Raw genomic sequence first — 23064 nt, 5'->3', positions numbered from 1 at the left:
AATTTTAAAAAGTATGACCCTTATAATTAGTCAATGGTACGGAAGAGGATTAGAGCCAAGCAATAATAAAAAAATAAATAAAACCATCTCGGGATTAAAGTTGTTAAATTTCGAGAAAAAAATCGTAAAACTTTGAAAAAAAAAATCGAAACAAAAATGTTGAGAATAACAAAATTTTATTTCATTAAAAAAGACATAATTTAACAAATTTGTTCTCGTAATTTAACGACTTTTTTCTCATAATTTAATGACTTTATTCTCAACATTTTATCTCGACTTTTTTCTTGAAATTTAATTAAATTTTTCTCATAATTTAACGAATTTGTTCTCGTAATTTAACGACTTTTTTCTCGTAATTTAATGACTTTATTCTCAACATTTTATCTCAACTTTTTTCTTGAAATTGAACGAGTTTATTCTCAACATTTTATCTCGACTTTTTTCTCTAAATTTAACAACTTTAATCTTGAAATGTTTTTTTTTTTTTTATTATTATTATTATTGCTTGGCCCTAATCCTCTTCCGTACAATGATATTCAATTCAAGATATATTTTCTGGGATCAAGTCTGAACAGAAATCTGTTTTGAGGAACAAAACAATTAAACTGATTAAAAGTTATTTTTGCAGTGCAAGTTTTTTGAGTTTAACATAATAATTCTATGCAATTCATTGGAGATGTCCCTTGGAGAATCATATAATCATTAAATACCGTGGTATATATCAAATTATACCAACTGATACAATCATTGTAGCATAGTAGCTCCAAATTACATTTTATAAGGCACCGAGATGCATTTTACATCAAGGAAGCATTCATACATCTTAATAATAAAAAATAACAAAAAGTTAAAAAAAGTTAAATTAAATGTTGCGCAGAAACGGTCCTAAATTTGATCTTACGATCATTTCTCCGATGTGCGTACGTGTGATTCATAGACTGAACGCACACACGGAAAATGAGCATTCGCCTCTCTTTCAGATGTGGAATCTATAAATCACAAATGATTTTGACCTTGCATGCAGCTGAATGGTTTCAGATCTCTGCGTTTTAAACGGCAGCTAATTAATGTCATTTACATATAAAAGATCACCAGTCATCGTCCAAATCCTTTCATTTATAATGGCAAGCTTCAAGAATAGCTTAGATTTCCAAAAACCTGCATTAATCTGACCAGGAAAAGAGCGTACGTCTGCTCAGACCCTGACGTGGCTCTAAGCACTTCTCCACGTCAAAGACCGTTGTTATAAATATGAGCGTTGGCGTGGATTTAAAGCATTAGTTCACCCAAAAATGTTATTTCTATCAGTAAATACTCACCCTCATGTTGTCCCAAACCCGTAAGACCTTCATTTGTCCTCAGAACACAAATTAAGATATTTTTGATGAAATCCGAGGGTATCTGATCCACACATAAGTAGCATTAACACAGCATCTTTTGAGGCCCATAAGGGTATTAAAAGACATCGATAAAATGGTCAACGTGACTACAGTGGTTCAACCTTAATGTTATGAAGCGACAAGAATACTTTTTGTGCACAAAAACAAAACAAAATAGTGACTTTATTCAACAATATCTAGTGAAGGGTGATTTCAAAACACTGCTTCGGGAAGCTTCACGAATCTTTTGTTGCGATTCAGCAGTTCGGAGCACCAAAGTCACGTGATTTCAGTAAACGAGGCATCGTTACGTCATAAGTGTTTTGAAATTTCAGTGTTTCACGTAACTTTGTCAGTTTGATACACGCTCCGAACCACTGAATCAAAACAAAATATTCATAAAGCTTCGAAGCCTCATGAAGCAGTGTTTTGAAATCGGATTTCATCAAAAATATCTTAATTTGTGTTCTGAGGACAAATGAAGGTCTTACGGGTTTGGGACAACATGAGGGTGAGTAATTAATGACAGAAATTGCATTTTTGGGTGAACTATCCCTTTAAGCGTACGCACACTCTAAGATCAAAACTGTTTTGGTGACATTGACTTCCATTGTATGAACATTGGGGGGGGGGGCATATTTTATTTTTCACTTCACAAAATATACTATTTTATGTTTCACAGAAGAAAGAAAGTCATAAACGTTTTGAAACATCATCAAGGTGAATTGATGACAGAATTTTTATTTTGGCTATACTATCCCTTTAACTGACTATTGCTGATGAATCCTACGCCAAAACATCCATTTGCTTTTGACTGAAAATCAGACAGATATTTGGAAGGCAAAATGCTTTTTGAGGCCATCTGCTCATCTTACAAACACAGACCAGTGCTCTTTTTAACCCCCAGAGGGTGGCTGTAAACCGCTGACTCCGGCAGACCTCACGTCTAGAGGAGGTGCTCTCTACAGCTCAGTGGACAGTTGGGTTTTTATCCCCTGAGGAATGAAAGCTACGTTACCTCCATTGCCCCTTCTGCAGTAGCCAAGACCACTCACACAGAGAGAGAGAGAGAGAGAGAGAGAGAGAGAGAGAGAGAGAGAGAGAGAGAGTTTAAAACACTCTGCATTCTGACATGACAAAGACCCAGTTATGATAGAAAGAAGGAAAATTATGCTTTTTTCACACACACAACATGTTTTTAAGTGTAGGGCTAAAACACCACATCGATAGTGCTGGGTAGTAACTGATTATATGTAATCTGGATAACATAATCATATTCCAAAAATGTTATATTGCAATTAGATTATTTTTATGATTCTATGTGTCTCTGTTTCATGGACTCTCATTTTGTTGTTGTCTTGCTATGCCTGTGTTCTCGTCCTGTGGTTTAGTTCCTGTTTCCTTGTTTCTATTGTCGTTGTTAGTTTCCATAGATTCCCTTGTTTCATTCCCTAAATGTTTTCTTTTATGTTTCAAATAAGAAAGTCAATTTTAAAATTTATCATGGTGAGGAAATGTTTTTCATTTTTGGGTGAACTATCCCTTTAAGTGGAAGTTTCAAATTTCAATTTTTTATTCAGAATACAAGATAGATGACATATCAAAAGTTTAAACTGAGAAAATGTATCATTTTAAGGGAAAAATAAGTTGATTTTAAATTTCATGGCATCAACACATCTCAAAAAAGTTGGGACAAGGCCATGTTTTCCACTGTGTGGCATCCCCTCTTCTTTTTATAACAGTCTGCAAACGTCTGGGGACTGAGGAGACAAGTTGCTCAAGTTTAGGAATAGGAATGTTGTCCCATTCTTGTCTAATACAGGCTTCTAGTTGCTCAACTGTCTTAGGTCTTCTTTGTTGCATCTTCCTCTTTATGATGCGCCAAATGTTTTCTATGGGTGAAAGATCTGGACTGCAGGCTGGCCATTTCAGTACCCGGATCCTTCTTCTACTCAGCCATGATGTTGTAATTGATACAGTATGTGGTCTGGCATTGTCATGTTGGAAAATGCAAGGTTTTCCCTGAAAGAGACAATGTCTGGATGGGAGCAGATGTTGTTCTAGAACTTGGATATACCTTTCAGCATTGATGGTGCCTTTCCAGATGTGTAAGCTGCCCATGCCACACGCACTCATGCAACCCCATACCATCAGAGATGCAGGCTTCTGAACTGAGCACTGATAACAACTTGGGTTGTCCTTGTCCTCTTTAGTCCGGATGACATGGCGTCCGGGTTTTCCAAAAAGAACTTCAAATTTTGATTCGTCTGACCACAGAACAGTTTTCCACTTTGCCACAGTCCATTTTAAATAAGCCTTGGCCCAGAGAAAACGCCTGCGCTTCTGGATCATGTTTAGATATGGCTTCTTTTTTGACATATAGAGTTTTAGCCAGCAATGGCAAATGACACGGTGGATTTTGTTCTGGAAGTATTCCTGAGCCCATGTTGTGATTTCCATTACAGTAGCATTCCTGTATTTGATGCAGTGGCGTCTAAGGGCCCGAAGATCACAGGCATCCAGTATGGTTTTCCGGCCTTGACCCTTACACACAAGGATTAGGATTCTCTGAATCTTTGGATGATATTATGCACTGTAGATGATGATAACTTCAAACTCTTTGCAATTTTTCTCTGAGAAACTCCTTTCTGATATTGCTCCACTATTTTTCATTGCAGCATTGGGGGAATTGATGATCCTCTGCCCATCTTGACTTCTGAGAGACACTGCCACTCTGAGAGGTCCTTTCATACCCAATCATGTTGCCAATTGACCTAATAAATTGCAAATTGGTCCTCCAGCTGTTCCTTATATGTACATTTAACTTTTCCGGCCTCTTATTGCTACCTGTCCCAACTTTTTTGGAATGTGTAGCTCTCATGAAATCCAAAATGAGCCAATATTTGGCATGACATTTCAAAATGTCTCACTTTCAACATTTGATATATTATCTATATTTTATTGTGAATAAAATATAAGTTTATGAGATTTGTAAATTATTGCATTCCTCTTGTACAGTGTCCCAACTTTTTTGGAATCGGGTTTGTAGTTATGAATACAAATGAGACTGACATTGGTTTGCAGAAATCTCCTTAATTTTCTTTTTATCTATGAGGTCCGTTGTTGGTGTTTAAATAATGCAGCTCCTGCATGAAGCTGTTTTACATTCATATCAACACTGCACACATCCACAACATCTACTCTTTCTATGATATAGGGACACATATGCATATGCTTAGATAAAAAAAAAAAAATCCCATGTGCCTCTTCCTTTTGTGACTTGTCATACACACAGCATCTGCTCTAGTTTTCTCAAACCCTGCAGCAATGGCAGATCTTCATCAAGGTGAGCAGCTGACTTTGGCCGCCTCACTCCGGTCAGTGTAATTTCCTTATCTGCTCACTACACTAAATGTCAGTAGAGGAACAGCCCCACAAATCAAACCAAACCAGTTTTATCAGGGCAGAAACAAAGGAGTAGATTTCGGAAGGTGCTGTTTCAACCTTAATGCTGAGACAAAGCTGGACTGTATATATTGTAGAATGGAGGATTACTGTTGTAATGTACTGTAATGCATGGGCAAATTTGCCACCACAGTTGTTATGTGTTCCCTCAGGCTGCGAATGCAACCCAGTTACCTGAGAAGGGAAACAAGACGCTGCATCTTGGTGCTGATGCTATGGAGGATGGCATCAGCATGACTGGTGTCTAAGCACATGTAAACAAAGCATGCCTTGATGCATGGCAACGAAACAAAGCATCTCATTCCCCTTCTCAGGGAACTGGGTTGCATTCACAACCTTATATGTTCCCTTTTGAAGTATAACTTTGATGCTGCGTCTTGAGCCGCATTACCACCGGAAGAATTTTCCCCAGGAATTAGGGACTATGGTATGTTTTGACTGCAGGAACCAGGGTCTAAATGAAGTTCCAGGTATAAAATTTCCGAAAGTCCCTGTTCACGAGGTAGTACTTTTTCAAAGTTCCAGAACATTCGGGGGGTGGGACTTGGCACTGAACATGCTGATTGGCTGAGTTCATCCAGCTTTTTGATTGGTTGACTCCACGCAGCATTTTATTTCAACCACCATTTTTAAAAGTCTGTTGTGGTGTGTGCAGTAAGAGTTGTTTGCTATTCGAATCAACAATGGAGTTTAAAAAATACAACTTATGGACTGACAACGAAATTCGGGCTTTATTATCTTAAATGCGGAGGATGAAATCCAGTGAGAACTGGATCAGTCGTGCACAGTCCTACGTCACAGGACTAATCTTCATGGTACTTTAGAATGCAATGGAAACACAGACAGCAACAGGTCTGGGGGGATAAAAGATCCTGGGACAAATTGTTCCAGGTAATTTAGGTGGAAAATTGGCTTTGGTGTTGATGCTATGTGGAACACAATACCCACTACACCATGCTGAAGACATGCCTGCCCCACTAGGTTGTGAGTATACACAAGTGGGCATAGTACTTAAGTGACTCTACGGACCAAACCAGAGTCAGAATAGCGTGTCAGCACCCAGGGGAATATCCTATGCGACTTGTGCAAGAGATGCACATCGGCTTTCCTCCTAGGTGCTTAGGGAATAACCCCCAAAGCTTCTGACTTCAAATGAGGGAAGTCCAGGTTTGGATAGCCCAATTTTGGCACCAGACAGGTATTAGCCTGAAACCCTGGAAGCAAGGTTATAAGAGGAATACACAACATAACCTCAGCTATGTTATGTTAAGCCTGAGAGGCTCATAGGGAATAGTCTACCAAAGGGATCATACTAGCAGTCAGTACCTCCTAGCTGATGTTATTGAGAAAGGCGACAGGCGAGGAGTGGACAGCAGCCACTAAGTCCAACTATACTCTGCCTGAAAGCCCATAGCTACAACCTTAGTATCACCACCATCCAAGGGGGAGCACATATCCCGACCACAACAAAATCATATGGAAGGGAAGTAACAAGAGTTTCTCATGAACCAGACTCTATACCCCCAAGGGAATCGTAAGGGAGCTTAAGCCCTACTTAAAACCCCAATAAATAATTTGGGAGAATGGCAACAAGAAAATGGGATGCATTTCAATCCGCCCATAATCCTTATTCACTAGCTAATACTCTGACCAAGGTAAATGACACTCTCTAAAGACCTGTATTGCTATCGATCTCTGTCGCTAAACCAAGAAATAAAAAAACAGGTAATTACCTCTACCTTAACATGGATCTCATGATGTCCCTACTTCATACCCCAACACTAGGTGGGGAGGGAGGTAAATGGGATAATGGGACACTGTGCAGACTGCCCATCATAACTTCATCTACCTATACCAACCCTAAGGAGATACTTGTCTAAAAGGGAAGCTTTTAGCCCTACTTAAATTCCGATCAGAGAGTGCAGAAGAGAGTAGCATGGAAAGCATAGTGTTCCAACTATCACAACTCATACTACCAAGCAACCCATCCAAAGAGGAAGCCTACATCCCTACTTGAAGTCCAGCAATGGTTGGAGAGGGAGAACATTTTACAAAACACTTCTCTAGACCATGCAGGGTTTTTTTGTTGTTGTTGTTGTTGTTGTTTGTTTTCTGTTCCTCCTGACCTGAGTCTTGCGTTGTATCAGCTGTCAGATGAGATGATGTCAGGATATATGTCAATGGTGTCATTATTCTAATGGTATTTTCATAACTTGTTAGGGCTGATTTGTGCTTATCACATCACAGCTCATGGATGTTAAAAATAGCTGGAGTAGGTTTGGGACTGTGCATGTTGTTGTGTGGCCATTAGCCAATCGGTGTTGTCAGTGCGTCATTTTCCTGTGGCTCCAGAGTAATTAGTCACACGGCTCAGGTAACTGCCTCAAAAAAAAAAAAAATCTGTATAGAAAACTAAGTGCCCCTGGGCCAAGACAGCATCATAAATGTCACATCCAACTGAGCAAATGCCATTGAGATGAATGGGAATGCTAACGGATAGCTATCTCCAGATATTACAGACCTTGCAGGTATCAAGAGATATTGATTCTATGATGCAAACATACTCAGCAGTGTGTACTTTCCCATTGCCAGCAAAACAAATACTTAGTAGAATGCAAATTGGGAGGTCGTCAATCTCAGGAAAGTCTCTGTAAGCATCCGTTTAACCACTTCTATTTAAAGCAAAAGAAGTTTTGATTATTATTGCATTTGCTTATATTTGTTTTAAATAAATTAAATTTCTTGTAGTCCAATATTATATATACAGTATTTGGTTTTGTTTAGTGTTTATCTCTTTCTTTGCAGGTCACGCTCACCTGACAGATTTTAACATAGCTGCTATTGTGAAGGAAGACTTAAAAGCCACATCTATTGCAGGGACAAAACCGTACATGGGTGAGAGCTTTCATACTTCTCTTTAACACTGAGGGACTTCTAGTTATGCTTTATTTTATAACTTCAGTCAAAGGTTCCTTATTTTACTCTTCATTTACAAATTGTTAAATGTCATATGCATAGGAACGTAGTTTTCATGGTTCAGGGTTAATTTATCTGTTCCTTCAAAGATTAAGTGTTCTTTTTTCTATTAATAAAAGTCAAGGAAGTATCATTAAAATTTGATGCTGTCACTAGGTACAAAAGTGAAAAGGTACATCTTTGTATCGCACTTACCCCTAAATGGTACATATTAGTACTTTAAAAGTGAATATTAGTACCTTTTCACTTTTGTACCGTAGGGTACTGCCCCAGTGACAGCGCCGTGCCTTTTTTTCTGACAGTGAACTTACAGCGCTACAGTACCAGGCTTCAGCATTTCTGGGCTGTTGTACTCGGTGTAGTAACTACATTAACAGAAAAGACCAAGAAGTAGCATTGTATTAGAATAGTTTTTTTTTGGCATGTATCATTCTTATTTGATGACATTCTCTGAAGTAATTTGAAAACATTTTTTCATCACCATCACCATATTACCATGATATCAGTCAGCACTCTTTAGCTACTGTTAGAACATAATTTCAGTAATAGAGATTTGGATCATTTGAAATTGCAGCAACGAGTGGGCTGTTCAAATAACAGTACTTCAGTATACTGTGCATAATCTTTGCTGTTGTGTTGTCTGTTGTTGCAGCCCCAGAACTGTTCCAGTCGTTCGAGGGAACACACCCAGGTTACTCTTTCTCAGTGGACTGGTGGTCTTTAGGGATTACTGCATATGAGCTTCTCCGTGGACAGGTGAGGGACTCTCAACTATCTGATCTGAGATCAGTATTAGGACAAGAACCGATTCAGAACAAAGTAAGCCACATTAGCATACTTGAGTCTCACTAACCCTGCTCTTGACACTTGAAAATATACGTTTAGACGTTTCCCGCCACGGCTCGTCTGTAAGGGCAGGTGAAGCAGAGCCCTAACAAAATATTCATTCAAACCGTAGACCTCTTTATAAACTGAATCCATAATAAATTGTAAATGTGTTCAGCATTCTGTAACAAATATTTTTCTTGACTATTTTAAGTCGTAAAGTGAGCAGGATATAATAAAATTTCAGCTCTACAGCGCCCCTCAGTTTTCCAATGTAAATCTGTGGTGAAAAATGGAACTGCAGCAACCCCAAATAACATGATATTTTTCTTGTGGAATGCAAATTTTACTAGGGGAACCCCACCAAAAATGTGGATTTTACCCTGTGGAACGTGATTTTTACCAGGGGACCCCCTCCGAAACGCAATTGGGCTAGTTTTGGGTTAGTTTTAAGTAGCAATTTGACGGATTTTGTTGTGAAAACCTGGTAACCATGCTCCAGACCAAGACAATATGAATTGGCTTCATCTATGTGTATATTAGTCCACATCAGGTCAGTATCAGATTAACGGAAGTTTAAACCCTTTAGTTTGAACATGCTTTTGTGTTTTGTGTTTGTTTCATGTTTGAGAATAGACATGACTTTCTTTTCCTCACCAGAATCCCTCCAGCTTTTAATATTCTAAAATAACATAGGCAATAAATACTTCATTAAGGCAATTCTAAGATCGTGTTCTATGCGTGTGTCGTGTGTACTTAAAGCCTGTCAGTCAAAATGAGCGCTACCCTCAGGCTGAATAACACAAGCTCTCCCAAAAGTGTTTTTCATGTGTTCAGCAAGAATATAAATATTAGAATATAAAGCTTAAAAATGTTTAACGTAAACTAGCGCTAAGACCCAGAATCTGCCCTACCTAAATTTACGGTCAGCTGCTATTGATGCATCATGGTTGATTTCACCCTGGGTTCTCTCTTTAGAGGCCGTACATCATGCGCGCGAACACACCAGCCAATGAGATCCTGCAAACTTTCCACAAAGCGCACCCCTGTTACCCTGCGGCCTGGTCTTCAGGGATCAAATCTCTCTTACAAATGGTAACATTAATTCATTAATCACACCATAGTCATCTTTTATTCATTTATTTATTGCATTTGTTTTTAGTATCAATTAACAAATATACATGATCCAATACCTTATGAAACATTGATTCCAAAAGAAAACGTTTCGTCTGTCGTCAGCTGTTGTGTGTAGATGCTCAGAAGAGGATTTCCTGTCTCTCGGAGCTCCAGGACTTGGAATATCTCTCTGATGTCAACTGGGATGCTGTGCTCAGCAAACAAATCCCACCTGGCTTCCTCCCTAATGTAAGTATATAAAACACACACACATAAACACTGACTGTAAATAAAGAGACATATACATGTAGACATTCTAAACATTATGAAACATCAAAAATCATGGGTTCATAACAAAAACTTTGAATGAAAATCTTTTCACAGAACCAAAGCGAGTTTGCAGGTGCCGCTGGTTTAATTTATGTTACACTTTGCAAGCCTTGTGCAGATTTATGGTAATTGGTCTGTCCTGAGAGGTTTTGATGCAGTGAATCTTGGAAGCCATCAGTTGACCCCTATAAAAACGTTCCTTCTCGAAGGCTCGTTTGATGTGGTTGTCTTTTGAAAATTTCTGTGTGGAACAGAAATTCTACATGGTTACCATGATTGCTCTACCTTCAAAGTGTCTTGCGTAAGCAATATTTATGCTGTTTGGAATGCACTGTAAAAATGCTGAATTCCAAAATTGGCTCAACAAAAGTGAAGCTCTGGCACAATTATAGCCACTTGCTTTAATATTTTGCAGTGTATATCTGTGCGTTTCTAATGTGATGACATTCAGACATTCGACATTGTGACTTCGGTATCCGAACACTTTTTGGGGCTTCTGTAAATTGATAAGACAACAGCTCTTGTTAGGATTTTGAATTTTTAAATGTCAGCACTTTTCCTTGAACTAGAAAGTATTAGTAAGAGTGCCTTCGTGAAAGAAGTACACTTAAGCATAAAAAGAGTATAATATGCTTTAACTTGTGCAAACTGAATGAAATCTCTTTGGACACTTAAAGGGTTAGTTCACCCAAAAATGAAAATTATGTCATTAATTACTCAGCCTCAATTACTCTCGCAAGTCCTCTGTTCATCTTCGGAACACAAATTAAGATATTTTTGATGAAATCCGATGGCTCAGTGAGGCCTCCATTGACAGCGAGATAATTAACACTTTCAATGCCCAGAAAGCTACTAAAGACATATTTAAAACAGTTCATGTGACTACAGTGGTTCAATCTTGATGTTATGAAGTGGCGAGAATACTTTTTGTGCGCCAAAAAAACAAAATAACATTTTTATTCAACAATATCTAGTGATGGGCGATTTCAAAACACTGATTCATGAAGCTTAAAAGCTTTATGAATCTTTTGTTTCGAATCAGTGGTTCGGAGCGTGTATCAAACCGCTAAAGTCACGTGAAGCATTGAAATTTCAAAACGCTTATGATGTAACAAAGCCTCGTTTACTGAAATCACATGACTTTGGCGCTCCGAACCACTGATTTGAAACAAAAGAATCGTAAAGCTTCGAAGCTTCATGAAGCAGTGTTTTGAAATTGCCCATCACTAGATATTGTTGAAAAGTCATTTTTTGGCATAACATTAAGGTTGAACCACTGTAGTCACATGAACTGATTTAAATGTGTCTTTAGTAGCTTTCTGGGCATCTGAAAGTTCATTATCTTGCTGTCAATGAAGGCCTCACTGAAAAAAAAAAAATTAAAGTTTAAATTTATATTAAATGCAATTCACTTAACTTTAGAGTTCTAATTGCACATGATGAAGTTGCAATTTCGTACATTTTAAATATATTTACTTGAATGTAATGGATAACACATTACCGTTAAAATTATAATTAAGTACTTTACATGTGCTTTGGTCAACATAAAAATAAATGTACTTCTTTAAAGCATAATGTCAAGAAAATCAGCTTAATAACAAAAGTGTTCATCAAAGTAAAATTTTGTTTTGTGCACTATTTAAAAGCTTGTTGTGATAGTGTACTCTTTTAAGTACATTTAAGTGGCCTTTTATTTCATTAGTTTGATATTTTCTGCAAGTTTTTTTTGTTTTTTTTAAATATACTTTTAAGATTTGAAGATTTTAATACAATTGAGTGCACTTGTTTTTCAGAAGGGTGTGACTGTAGCAATAAACACTGTACTAAAATAGTAATGCTTGCTAAAAGATTTTGATTTGTTCATGGGCACATTGTATATAAATGAGTATTTGTGTGATGGCAGAGACGACGACTAAACTGTGACCCCACGTTTGAGCTGGAGGAGATGATCCTGGAATCCAAACCATTGCATAAGAAGAAGAAGAGGCTGGCGAGGAAGACGAAGGAGAATGGCTCTGATGGATCTCCTCAGGTAGCATCTCTCTATGAGTAACCTTTTCATCTCTTTCTCGTATTACAGTTATTACTTCAGAACATAACAATCACAGCCCATGCTGAACCCAGGTTCAGTAACACTTGTTAACACTGTCACTGTGGTATGTGGTTATGCAACAACTTGCATAAGTGCAAAAAGACATAAAACAATTAAATTCTTGTTTATTGCATTAACATATTACCTTCAAGTTTTTTTTCTGCAATGACTCTGTTCTTTGTTTGTCTGTGTGAGTCATTTCTCTGAAGGATTTGTGCAGTGGGAGATAAGAATTGTTGACCTTTAGAAACATGAAGTTTTCTACTGAGAAGTTTTGCAGCACTGAATTTATTACTGTGATACGCTTTATTTTAAGATACTGATACATTTAAGTACTGAGTAATAATAATTAACTATACATGTACTTACTAAAGGGTTAAGGCCCCGATATACTTCAAGCGAAATCAAAGAACAAACATGTGTGACATAATTTTGAACAAAATCGTGCCAAAATGAAGTTTGTTTGGTGTTCTTTTCAGAAGTTCAAACAGCTTGCCAAAGCGAACTTTCTGGAAAAGATTTACTCACAGTTCACACTTAAGTATGATCTTTTAAAGTATATTATTTCGGTAATAAGTACTCTTTTTAAAAGTATGTTAAAGTATACTTCCTTTTCAGAAGGGGTATGAGTGTGCATGTGAGTGAGTGAGTGAGTGAGTGAGTGAGTGAGTGAGTGAGTGAGTGAGTGAGTGAGTGAGTGAGTGAGTGAGTGAGTGAGTTAATGAGTGAGTTAATGAGTGAGTGAGTGAATGAGTGAGTGAATGAGTCAGTGAGTCAGTAATTCAGTGAGTGAGTGAGTCAGTGAGTGAGTGAGTGAGTGCGTGAGTCAGTAATTCAGTGAGTGAGTGAGTCAGTGAGTGAGTTAATGAGTAAGTTAATGAGTCAGTGAGTGAATGAGTGAGTGAATAAGTCAGTGTGTGAGTCAGTTGATGAGTGAGTCAGTAATTCAGCGAGTGAGTGAGTCAGTGAGTGCGTGCGTGCGTGAGTCAGTGTGTGAGTCAGTTGATGAGTGAGTCAGTAATTCAGTGAGTGAGTTAATGAGTAAGTTAATGAGTCAGTGAGTGAATGAGTGAGTGAGTGAGTCAGTGTGTAAGTCAGTTGATGAGTGAGTGAGTCAGTAATTCAGTGAGTGAGTGAGTGAGTGAGTGAGTGAGTGAGTGAGTGCGTGAGTCAGTGTGTGAGTCAGTTGATGAGTGAGTCAGTAATTCAGCGAGTGAGTGAGTCAGTGAGTGAGTGAGTGCGTGAGTCAGTGTGTGAGTCAGTTGATGAGTGAGTCAGTAATTCAGTGAGTGAGTGAGTCAGTGAGTGAGTTAATGAGTAAGTTAATGAGTCAGTGAGTGAATGAGTGAGCGAGTGAGTCAGTGTGTAAGTCAGTTGATGAGTGAGTGAGTCAGTAATTCAGTGAGTGAGTGAGTGAGTGCGTGCGTGAGTCAGTGTGTGAGTCAGTTGATGAGTGAGTCAGTAATTCAGTGAGTGAGTTAATGAGTAAGTTAATGAGTCAGTGAGTGAATGAGTGAGTGAGTGAGTGAGTGAGTGAGTGAGTGAGTGAGTGAGTTAATGAGTGAGTTAATGAGTGAGTGAATGAGTGAGTGAGTCAGTAATTCAGTGAGTGAGTGAGTCAGTGAGTGAGTGAGTGCGTCAGTCAGTTGATGAGTGAGTCAGTAATTCAGTGAGTGAGTGAGTCAGTGAGTGAGTTAATGAGTAAGTTAATGAGTCAGTGAGTGAATGAGTGAATGAGTGAGTGAATAAGTCAGTGTGTGAGTCATTTGATGAGTGAGTCAGTAATTCAGTGAGTGAGTGAGTGAGTGAGTGAGTGCGTGTGTGCGTGAGTCAGTGTGTGAGTCAGTTGATGAGTGAGTGAGTTAATGAGTAAGTTAATGAGTCAGTGAGTGAATGAGTGAGTGAGTCAGTGTGTAAGTCAGTTGATGAGTGAGTGAGTCAGTAATTCAGTGAGTGAGTGAGTCAGTGAGTGAGTGAGTGCGTGAGTCAGTGTGTGTCAGTTGATGAGTGAGTCAGTAATTCAGTGAGTGAGTGAGTGAGTGAGTGAGTGAGTGCGTGAGTCAGTGTGTGAGTGAGTCAGTGAGTGAGTTAATGAGTAAGTTAATGAGTCAGTGAGTGAATGAGTGAGTGAGTGAGTCAGTGTGTGAGTCAGTTGATGAGTGAGTGAGTCAGTAATTCAGTGAGTGAGTGAGTGAGTGAGTGCGTGCGTGAGTCAGTGTGTGAGTCAGTTGATGAGTGAGTCAGTAATTCAGTGAGTGAGTTAATGAGTAAGTTAATGAGTCAGTGAGTGAATGAGTGAGTGAGTGAGTGAGTCAGTGTGTGTCAGTTGATGAGTGAGTGAGTCAGTAATTCAGTGAGTGAGTGAGTGAGTCAGTGAGTGAATGAGTCTGTGAGTGAATTAGTGAGTCAGTGCATGAGTCAGTGAGTGAGTCAGTGAGTTGAGGAGTGAGTGAGTCAGTAATTCAGTGAGTGAGTGAGTGAGTTAAAGTAATAGTTCACCCAAAAATGAAAATTTGATGTTTATCTGCTCATCCAAGATGTAGGTGACTTTGTTTCTTCAGTAGAACACAAATGATTATTTTTAACTCCAACCGTTGCCGTCTGTCAGTCAAACAAAGCTAGTGGATGGGAACTTCTACTACAAAAGTAAATATAACTTGCATAGACAAGTCCAAATTAAACCCTGCGGCTCGTGACGACACATTGTGTGATGTCTGATCGCGCTCTGACAGAGGCAGCGATGTCTCGCGCTTATACTTCAATGAGAGCGAGACATCACTGCCGCTATCAGAGCGCGATCAGGACTCACTAAGCGAATGCTGAACGCGGTTGGACATAGTGGTGTATTAGAGTTAAAAAATGATATAAATACTGTTAGTTTTATCGCACAAACCGATCGTTTCGTGTCTTAGGACATCAATGTGTCGTCACAAGCCGCAGGGTTTAATCTGGACTTGTCTATGCAAGTTTTATTTACACTTTATTTACTAGAAGTTCCCATCCACTAGCTTTGTTTGACTGACAGACGGCAACGGTTGGAGTTAAAAATCATAATTTGTGTTCTACTGTAGAAACAAAGTCACCTACATCTTGGATGCCCTGGGGGTAAGCAGATAAACATAAAATTTTTATTTTTGGGTGAACTATCCCTTTAATGACTGAGTAAGTCAGTGAGTGAATGAGTGAGTCAGTAATTCAGTGAGTCAGTGCGTGAGTCAGTGAGTGAGTCAGTGAGTTAATGAGTGAGTCAATGAGTGAGTCAGTGCGTGAGTGAGTCAGTGAGTCAAGAAGTGAGTCAAGAAGTGAGTAAGTGAGTTAGTGAGTTACTGAGTTAGGGTGTTTCTCAATATGCGTTCCTCAGCGATCTTGTGTCCTTGTGTCCTTGCTCTACGTCATCATCAACTGTCGAAGTTCGTTCCAATACTCAAGAATGCAACAACAGAGGACGCATGAAAGTATCCGGATGTGTTCTTGATATCGTGGATGCATCGAATGCAAACTTGAGGGAATCGAACCGTTAAAAATCCCAGAAGACGCTGCGGCGGTCGACATACGGAAGCCTGTAAGCTTTAAAATTCTTGTGAGATTCCCGCTACAAGCTCGCAAATACATGACGGCTCGTGAAAGTAAACCGTTTGTTTTGCTTAATTTTAATAAAGTGATAACCTGAAGAAAGCCTGCAGTATTTTTATTGGCATATAAAAAATAATCTTAACATTGACAAAACATACACAAATGCTACTCATTTTCATAAATACACGCGGTGAAATAAAAAGATATAAAATTATATGAAAACAATGTCTATCATAATATGAAAGAAATCTTTTAATAGGTTCTGACAATTGATGTTATGTTGTATTTATTGTGCATTAGCCACTTATAAGATGCTGGGACGTTCAGTTGAGCAACAAGATCGCAGCACATCTCAATTCTCCAATGATGCGTTCTGTGTCCTCGTGTCCTTCCGAGTTCGTTCTTTCAAGGTCGCCTGGCAAGATCGGACTCGTTGAGAATGCAAGTCCATTCTCTGCATGAATGAATGAATGAATGAATGAATGAATGAATGAATGGAATACTACTGTAGGAGGAATACTGTAGGAGTTAGTGTCGTACATGCACATTTTTTGAAGCAGTGGAGATCAATAATTTATGACCAGTTCCTACAGTATCTGCTCCTGACTCTCTCTGTTTCTCTCTGTATGCTTCCTCCCACTAACTCCATCTGTCCTGACTGCTTCTCACTTATCTCCTCCCACTGAAGTTTGGAGAAATGAGCTCAGTCCAGTTACAGATAAATGCAGCGGAAAATTGAACTTTTGTTGTAAGAACAAAATAAAGAAAAGCATCCCACAGGCCACACTGACTCCCTCCCTTCCTTCTTAGAGGTCATGCACTGTTTAGAGTAAAATCTCCTCTATTCCTTCAGTCTGTGCTTAATTATTCATCAGTACTGTCTATTAGGAATGACATACAGTTAAAACAGTTACATTGAGCTTCTCTCAAACTACTGTTTAGAACACAAACACAATTAATTATATATATATATATATATACACACACACAATGAATAGATGTTTGCTGAGTAAATAATGACACTGTTTTTGCTGTGAACATCCTTTGAGTATCACCAACACTCTGTGTGTTTAGAAGCAGCTAGTGAGAGAATTTCAAAGAGCTCTTTTTATTGGATGGAGTATGAACAAGCCCTCTCTTCGATTGTAGCATACTAAGCATCAGTCACGCTTACTCAAGGAAATCCCTGTGCTTGCCTGTTTGAATCGTGGAGTTGCATGGCTGGGGTTTCTGGAGTAAGCACTAAACACTCGACACCTACTGATGTTTAATGACACTCAAAGTCATGACTACACACATTTATAGAGGCATGAGTTACAGCTCTTGTCTTTTTGCTTTGCAATACTTATTTCACAGTTTATGTTATGTAGGGTACATTAATGGCCCTCTAATGCTCAATTCATGTCTCTTGTAGACCAACGTTTAACTATCGGCTTGAAGTCTGGCCCAGATTGTGGCTTATTCGAGCCAAGAACCATCCCTTTAGATAAAAAAAGATCTCAATGTGCAACCAGAGTTTTGTTTTTATGTGATTTTTAGGGGCATGTTTTGTCCAAGTAATCATTTGAAATAATAAAATAGCTCCATCAAGGGTTGTAAAGAAAACCATTTTCTTCAGGATTTTGTGATCAGCATTTCTGGCCATCCAAAACACAAATACAGAATATTTTGCAGAAATAAATCAGAAAGCAAAATACAAAGTTCTGCTCATTGATATCTACTTTAGTTGCTCTAAATCAATGGTTCCCAACCAAAACCAATTTTTTGGACCATTCAAGACAATATTCAAAGGACCCACAAGTCCTTTTTTGGGAGTATACTATTATGGGTCTTTGGATTTACTAGAGATAGGGAATATTACATGGAAAGAAGCCATCCCCCTCCGCTTGGAGTTTGCTTACCCATTGTTGATGTCCTCACCCACACTCACCACAGTCCCAGAACCAGAGTCCATCCAGCCCCTTGCCATGCCCACCATGGACATAGAGAAAGAGCCCACTGAAGACCCAGAGCTAGCGCCCATCACAAGAGCAGAGCTAGAGTCAGCAGACACACTTGTCCCGGAGCCCGAGCCAGTAGCACCCATATCTGCCGCAGTGGAATTTTTGATGCAGTTCGACTGCCTGGAATGGGATCCCACCCATGCTCCAACACCTGATGTATCTCTGTAACACAGTTCGTATATACGGGAAGGAGGAGGCCGGAACTGGCAAACATTCAACAAAACTTTAATACCAAAATAAACAAAAAACAAAACGAAAGTAATGCCGGCAGACCCTCGTGGACGTCTGCCGGCCACACAAACATAATAAAACATAAAATAAAGTCCAGGCCTGGTCCTCTCTTGTCCTTCACGGTCATCGCTCCTCCTTTTATGCTCCCGGAGCTCCTCTGTGAGAGACTCGCGCCGTTCACTCACGGCTCTCGCCCACCCTGGTCGCCACAATCTCTTTCTCCGCCGGTCCTGTCCACCCTTATGGAGTCCCTACTCCTGATCGCTTCCCTGGACCTTCTTCCCCTTCTGGTTCCTTCAATTTCGTCATGGGCTCCCTCATGCCTCCGGCTCCACCTTGGTCAGACGTCACCCTGGTTGGTCAAGGACTTCCAGGCCTCTGGCTACACCTCATCCTTAAAACCCCTTCGGATCTACTGGTCTCCCCTATCCCTCTGGCTCCTCCTTCATTCTCACTCCTACTGGCCCTGCCCCGGTATGCCGAGCCCCGGTTCCACATCGTTCCTGCAAACCCGCAGCTCCACCTTAGCCCTCCAGTCCAGCGTTGTCACACTGGGTCTTTGTCTCCTCGGCTCCTCCTGGGTCTCCACCTCAGTCGGTCAACTCCTGGCTCCACTCTGGCTCCTCCATCAGTTCAGTTTTGTCAGTCCTTGTCTGTGTGAAGGTTAGTTTGCTTAGTGGCTCTCCTGTTGATTTCCAAAGTGTTGTTATGTTTAATTAAATAAAGACTGCTGAAGTTGAGATCCTTTGTTCATCATCCTTGGCCTACCGTGACATTTGCTACCCTCTTGGAAATGAGAACCCTACTGGGTCCTGGCCACCTAGTTGAGAACCACATGCTCCTAAATGCTTAAACTCTTTCCAGACCTGTTTTGTCAGCTGCACTGATTATTTCATCCTGAACAGCGTTCAATGTATCGACATGGTATATTGTATACAGAACTTTGTTTTTTCCCACGAACTAATAAAAAACTCAATGCAAACATTTGTGCAGCACCTGCCAGTCAGATTGGAACTGGCCATTTTGTAAGCTTCAGATGAGATTCTTAGTGAAAGGACCAAGGGCATTATGTAGGCATAGTCAGGTAAACTCATTGGTCATAGTCATTGTTACTACTGCTGGACAAGCTAACATTAATAATGAACTGTGTAACTGCCCATAGCTTTTGAAAATTCTATAAAAAAGGATGTCATTCAAATTTGACAAGAAATTGGTTTTCTTGCCCATAAAAGTATCATTTTACAGTGTAAAATATCACTCCTAAATCAACTTAAAAACTTAAATCTGCAATTTTAACCAGTGTAACGTCTCTTGTCATTGTGTCGTCTGTCAGTGACATCATATCCGCGTTAACCTCGATTTCCGGTTTTACTTCTGTAGCATGGAACCGTGGTTTTATTAGACAGGTGAGCAACTCTTTGGAATCCTTTATCGATAGAAAACTAATCATTGTTATATAGCTCAGCACCTTTAGTTCTATTGTCGGAAACTCTTATTTTCTTGATTTACCACAAGTACCATGTTTGTACCATGCCTCGGGGACAATGCTATTTTGTCAAGTGTTTAACGTCGCAAAATCAGAAAGAGCTTTATTTGTATTAACAGTAATACAGCATTTACTCTCCCATACAATATAGTTTAAAATTAATTGCATGCTGTTTAGCAACACAAGTCATCCATCTTTTATTACTATGATATTCTAATATCGATCTAGATACTGCAGTGTGCAACAAGTAGATGTATTTTAGTATGATTTTTTTTTTTGACCAAGTAAAACAGCGCTGTGTTACGCCCCAGATTTAATTAGTCAAATCAAGTGATCTGTATGTATTCAGCTCTTGTAGCTGTTTCATTAGAATGAAATAAAATAATGTGATTTTAAGTGATCAAATGTAACTGTAACAAAGTCCAAGTTTAGGGAAGGAGGAGGCGGGAACCAGCAAATGTTAAACATAATTTTAATCATAAACAACCAAACGAAATGAGCGGCAGTGGCATATAAGCATAATAAAAGCTCAGAAGCTCCTTCATGGGACTCGAGACCGGTGTGTCGCGCAGGTGTCTCTCATTAATATTCACTGTACCAGCCTTGTTCCGCTCCCACGGCTCTCGGCCCGCACTGATTCATACCACAGTAATGTTAACAAAACTTTAGTTCAGTATTTCATCCATCCGTCGGATTGCTGTGGAAACGAAGACAACTACCATGATTCCATGCTAATTCAAGGTGTCATCAAACTACACTTTTGTTATTGTTTTGAATAAGCAACCTCTAGTGGCAAAACTTACATACCGTGCCTTTAAATTTTGGTTGTACGAGTCATTTTATCTCCTTTTTTAAAACCTTGCCTAGTTGACTCTTGTATAACTTAAAAAAGTGAAGTTAAATTATTTTGATGAGTTAAAGTAATGGAAAAACATGTTGTCATGACTTATTGATCATATTTTTTACAGTGTACAGGGTAAAGTATAAGTGCAGTTTGGAGGACAGTGAGGAATGGCAGAGCCAAAATTGTTCATTCATTATTTGAGAATGTGAAAAAGTCCAATAAAATCCATTGAAAATGCTGAATTCTTGTGTACTTTTGCATAGAGGTCTTTGTAATCAAACCTTTTCATGAAATATATGCCATTTCACATGGCTGTACCTCGTGACAAAAGCGAAAGTGAAATGCATGACTTGGTTGCTTTATCATCACATTGTCACAAGTGTTGTCAGTGTGAATTCTCTTTCTGCTGTTCTGTGTAGTCTTCCTGACACCCTGCTGTTTTAGCACCTGTAGTCAGCGACAGCTCAGTGCAGTAGGGCAAACTCATTGTCTGGACTTAATGCTACTGAGATGACTGCTCTGACCTGACTAAACAACACAAAATAGTAGACTGTGAGAAAGACCCCACACTTTAGTGGCATTTAGTCCATGTCTGTTAGATTTGAGGTACTCTTTTAAAATGACAAACTTTAACCTTTAGCAAAATCCTGCAGTTTTTTTTCTCAAGAAAAAAGAAAAACAGCCTGTAAATGTTGATCACATCATCTGTCATTTAGGGGCTTATTAAATTATTTGTCCAATCCAAAGCTCTCTAGAATGACTATGTCCCTCTCTTAAAGTTTCTTGTCTCTCACATTCAATTATGAATTACATCACATCAGTTATGTAAATGATATAGGCTATTTTAATTGGAAATTTTGAAATTTGACACAGAAAAGTAATGTTGGAATTTGTGCTCAGTTTCTGTGAAGAGTAAGCTTCATTGATCTGATTGGACATCTCATTCATTTTGACATCGATGAGCACTGTTAGACCGCTGAGGAAGACCAGCCTAAAAAATTTTCTTGTTAGACATTTTGTCATCCCAACATCAAACAGAGCAGTGCGTAATGAAGTGCAGCAGAGCAGAATCAAGAATATCAAATATCGGGGGACAGTTTGGGCATATCCGATTATTCAGGGGGTCTTGTTACCCTCATGGTCTATGATGAATACAGCCCTGCTTATTTCCAGATTCATTCACTTTGTAATATTAACATTAACTCATTCTTTTCTTTTGATTGTACAGAATGGGCAAATCCAACAGCGATTAGAGACTGTCCAAAGAGATTTCATCGTCTTCAACAGGGAAAAGTAAGAAAACTTTGTAAATCAGAAGGGGCGTGTCACTTGTTTTTTTTTTGTTTTTTTTTACATTTTAACAATAATATATTCAGTTTCATCCATCAGTCCCTGTATATGTATTATCTTCATTATGTTGAGAATGTGCTTTAGTAAAATTACAAAATGAAGTTTTAACTGAGCAGTACTTGTTATGAATGCAAGAGTTTTGAAACACCCTACACTGTAAAAAGTAATATGCTATATCTAAATTTTGTCAGACTTCGGACGTCAAAGATTAATTAAGAACTTTTTTTATTTTTTATTGCCAACGTTGAAGACACCTGATAATAACAAGCAGAATCACTGAAGGAAAGAGAAACACAAGAATTAACAGAGGTTTAGATGTTGATGTTGATTTAATTGAAAATATTTGGTCGTCATTATGGTGATCAGTGTTTCTTTTATTTGGGCAGTTTGACTTTTTGCTTTTTATGTCAGTTAGTGGTTTTTGTAATGGTGTTTGCTAAGTTTAAATGGTTGACTTTTAAAGAATTAATTTGATTAATTCTAACTCAATTCTTATATGTTGAATTTAATTGATAATATTGCTTGTAATCTGTTACCACAATTTTAATGAATAGAGCGTATTTCTTTTTACAGTGTAGGCCAAATGAGGTTTTGCACAATGTTATCTTGAATCCCATAAGTTGCAATTATCAGTAAAGACCAGAAATATGATTTTTTTATTATTATTATTACATTGTAATGGCAGTATATACATGTAAAAATAATCTAGCCAAGCAGCCTGTTTACTAGATTAAACTCGACCCAAGTTAGTTGAAGATTATTGGGTTTAAGTCATTTGCATTCTTATTTTTATTAGTTATTGTTTTTTATGCAACAGTTCATTCTGGTTCTCAAATCTGGTTGGCTGAGAGCCTTTTCCAGCCACATGTACGGTGTTCATATTAGGACTTCCTCACACCTCGGTCATACAACGAAAAGGAGTCATGCCTCAGACTAAAAGGCTTCAGTCATCGGACAAAACGGCATCGCGCCTCAGACTGAAAGGCTTCAGGTCTCAGGAAAAACGACGTCAGGTGTCAGGTCTCGTACAATTAGGCATCGAACTAAACAGCCTCAGACCAAAAGGCTTCAGACGAAAAGGCATCGGATGAAACGGACTCAGACTAAAAGGCATCTTTTCTTTTTTTTTTTTTGTATAGCCTAACTTTCTATTGGCTTTTATCCCATCAGATGTCATCCTTCAGTTGTCTTTTTCTTTACAGTTACTATTCCCAAATTAATGTAAGGGGTATTCATGCATGTTAATTATGTAGAATCTATCTGTTGATGGTATTCATGTAGGCTATTTATGTAATCCCTTGGCGAATAAGAAAAGAAAAGAACAGAAAAGAACATGCCGATTTTCACATTGGTCTGCAGAAAAACGGGCTGAATGAAAATGTAAATGTGACTCT

General features: G+C 38.7%; 1 protein-coding gene across 3 annotated transcripts in view; it reads left to right on the top strand.

Moving 5' to 3' along the window:
- The window catches only part of stk32a (serine/threonine kinase 32A), a 70644-nt gene that overhangs the window by 43202 nt on the left and 4378 nt on the right, over positions 1 to 23064 (top strand). For 2 of the 3 annotated variants that reach the window (XM_067375255.1, XM_067375257.1), the window contains 6 exons: positions 7650 to 7739; positions 8473 to 8576; positions 9624 to 9740; positions 9885 to 10010; positions 11995 to 12123; positions 21549 to 21613. In XM_067375255.1, coding sequence (XP_067231356.1) covers positions 7650 to 7739; positions 8473 to 8576; positions 9624 to 9740; positions 9885 to 10010; positions 11995 to 12123; positions 21549 to 21613 — 631 coding nt within the window. Of the gene's footprint in view, positions 1 to 7649; positions 7740 to 8472; positions 8577 to 9623; positions 9741 to 9884; positions 10011 to 11994; positions 12124 to 21548; positions 21614 to 23064 lie in introns of those variants that run through there. The other variant, XR_010893554.1, reaches the window with a different exon arrangement.

The sequence above is a fragment of the Chanodichthys erythropterus genome, chromosome 22 (assembly GCF_024489055.1).
Source record: "Chanodichthys erythropterus isolate Z2021 chromosome 22, ASM2448905v1, whole genome shotgun sequence".
In the NCBI taxonomy this organism is placed as follows: Eukaryota; Metazoa; Chordata; class Actinopteri; order Cypriniformes; family Xenocyprididae; genus Chanodichthys; species Chanodichthys erythropterus.
The sequence above is the reverse complement of the archived record's forward strand: the minus strand, read 5'-3'. Positions and strand labels throughout refer to the sequence as shown.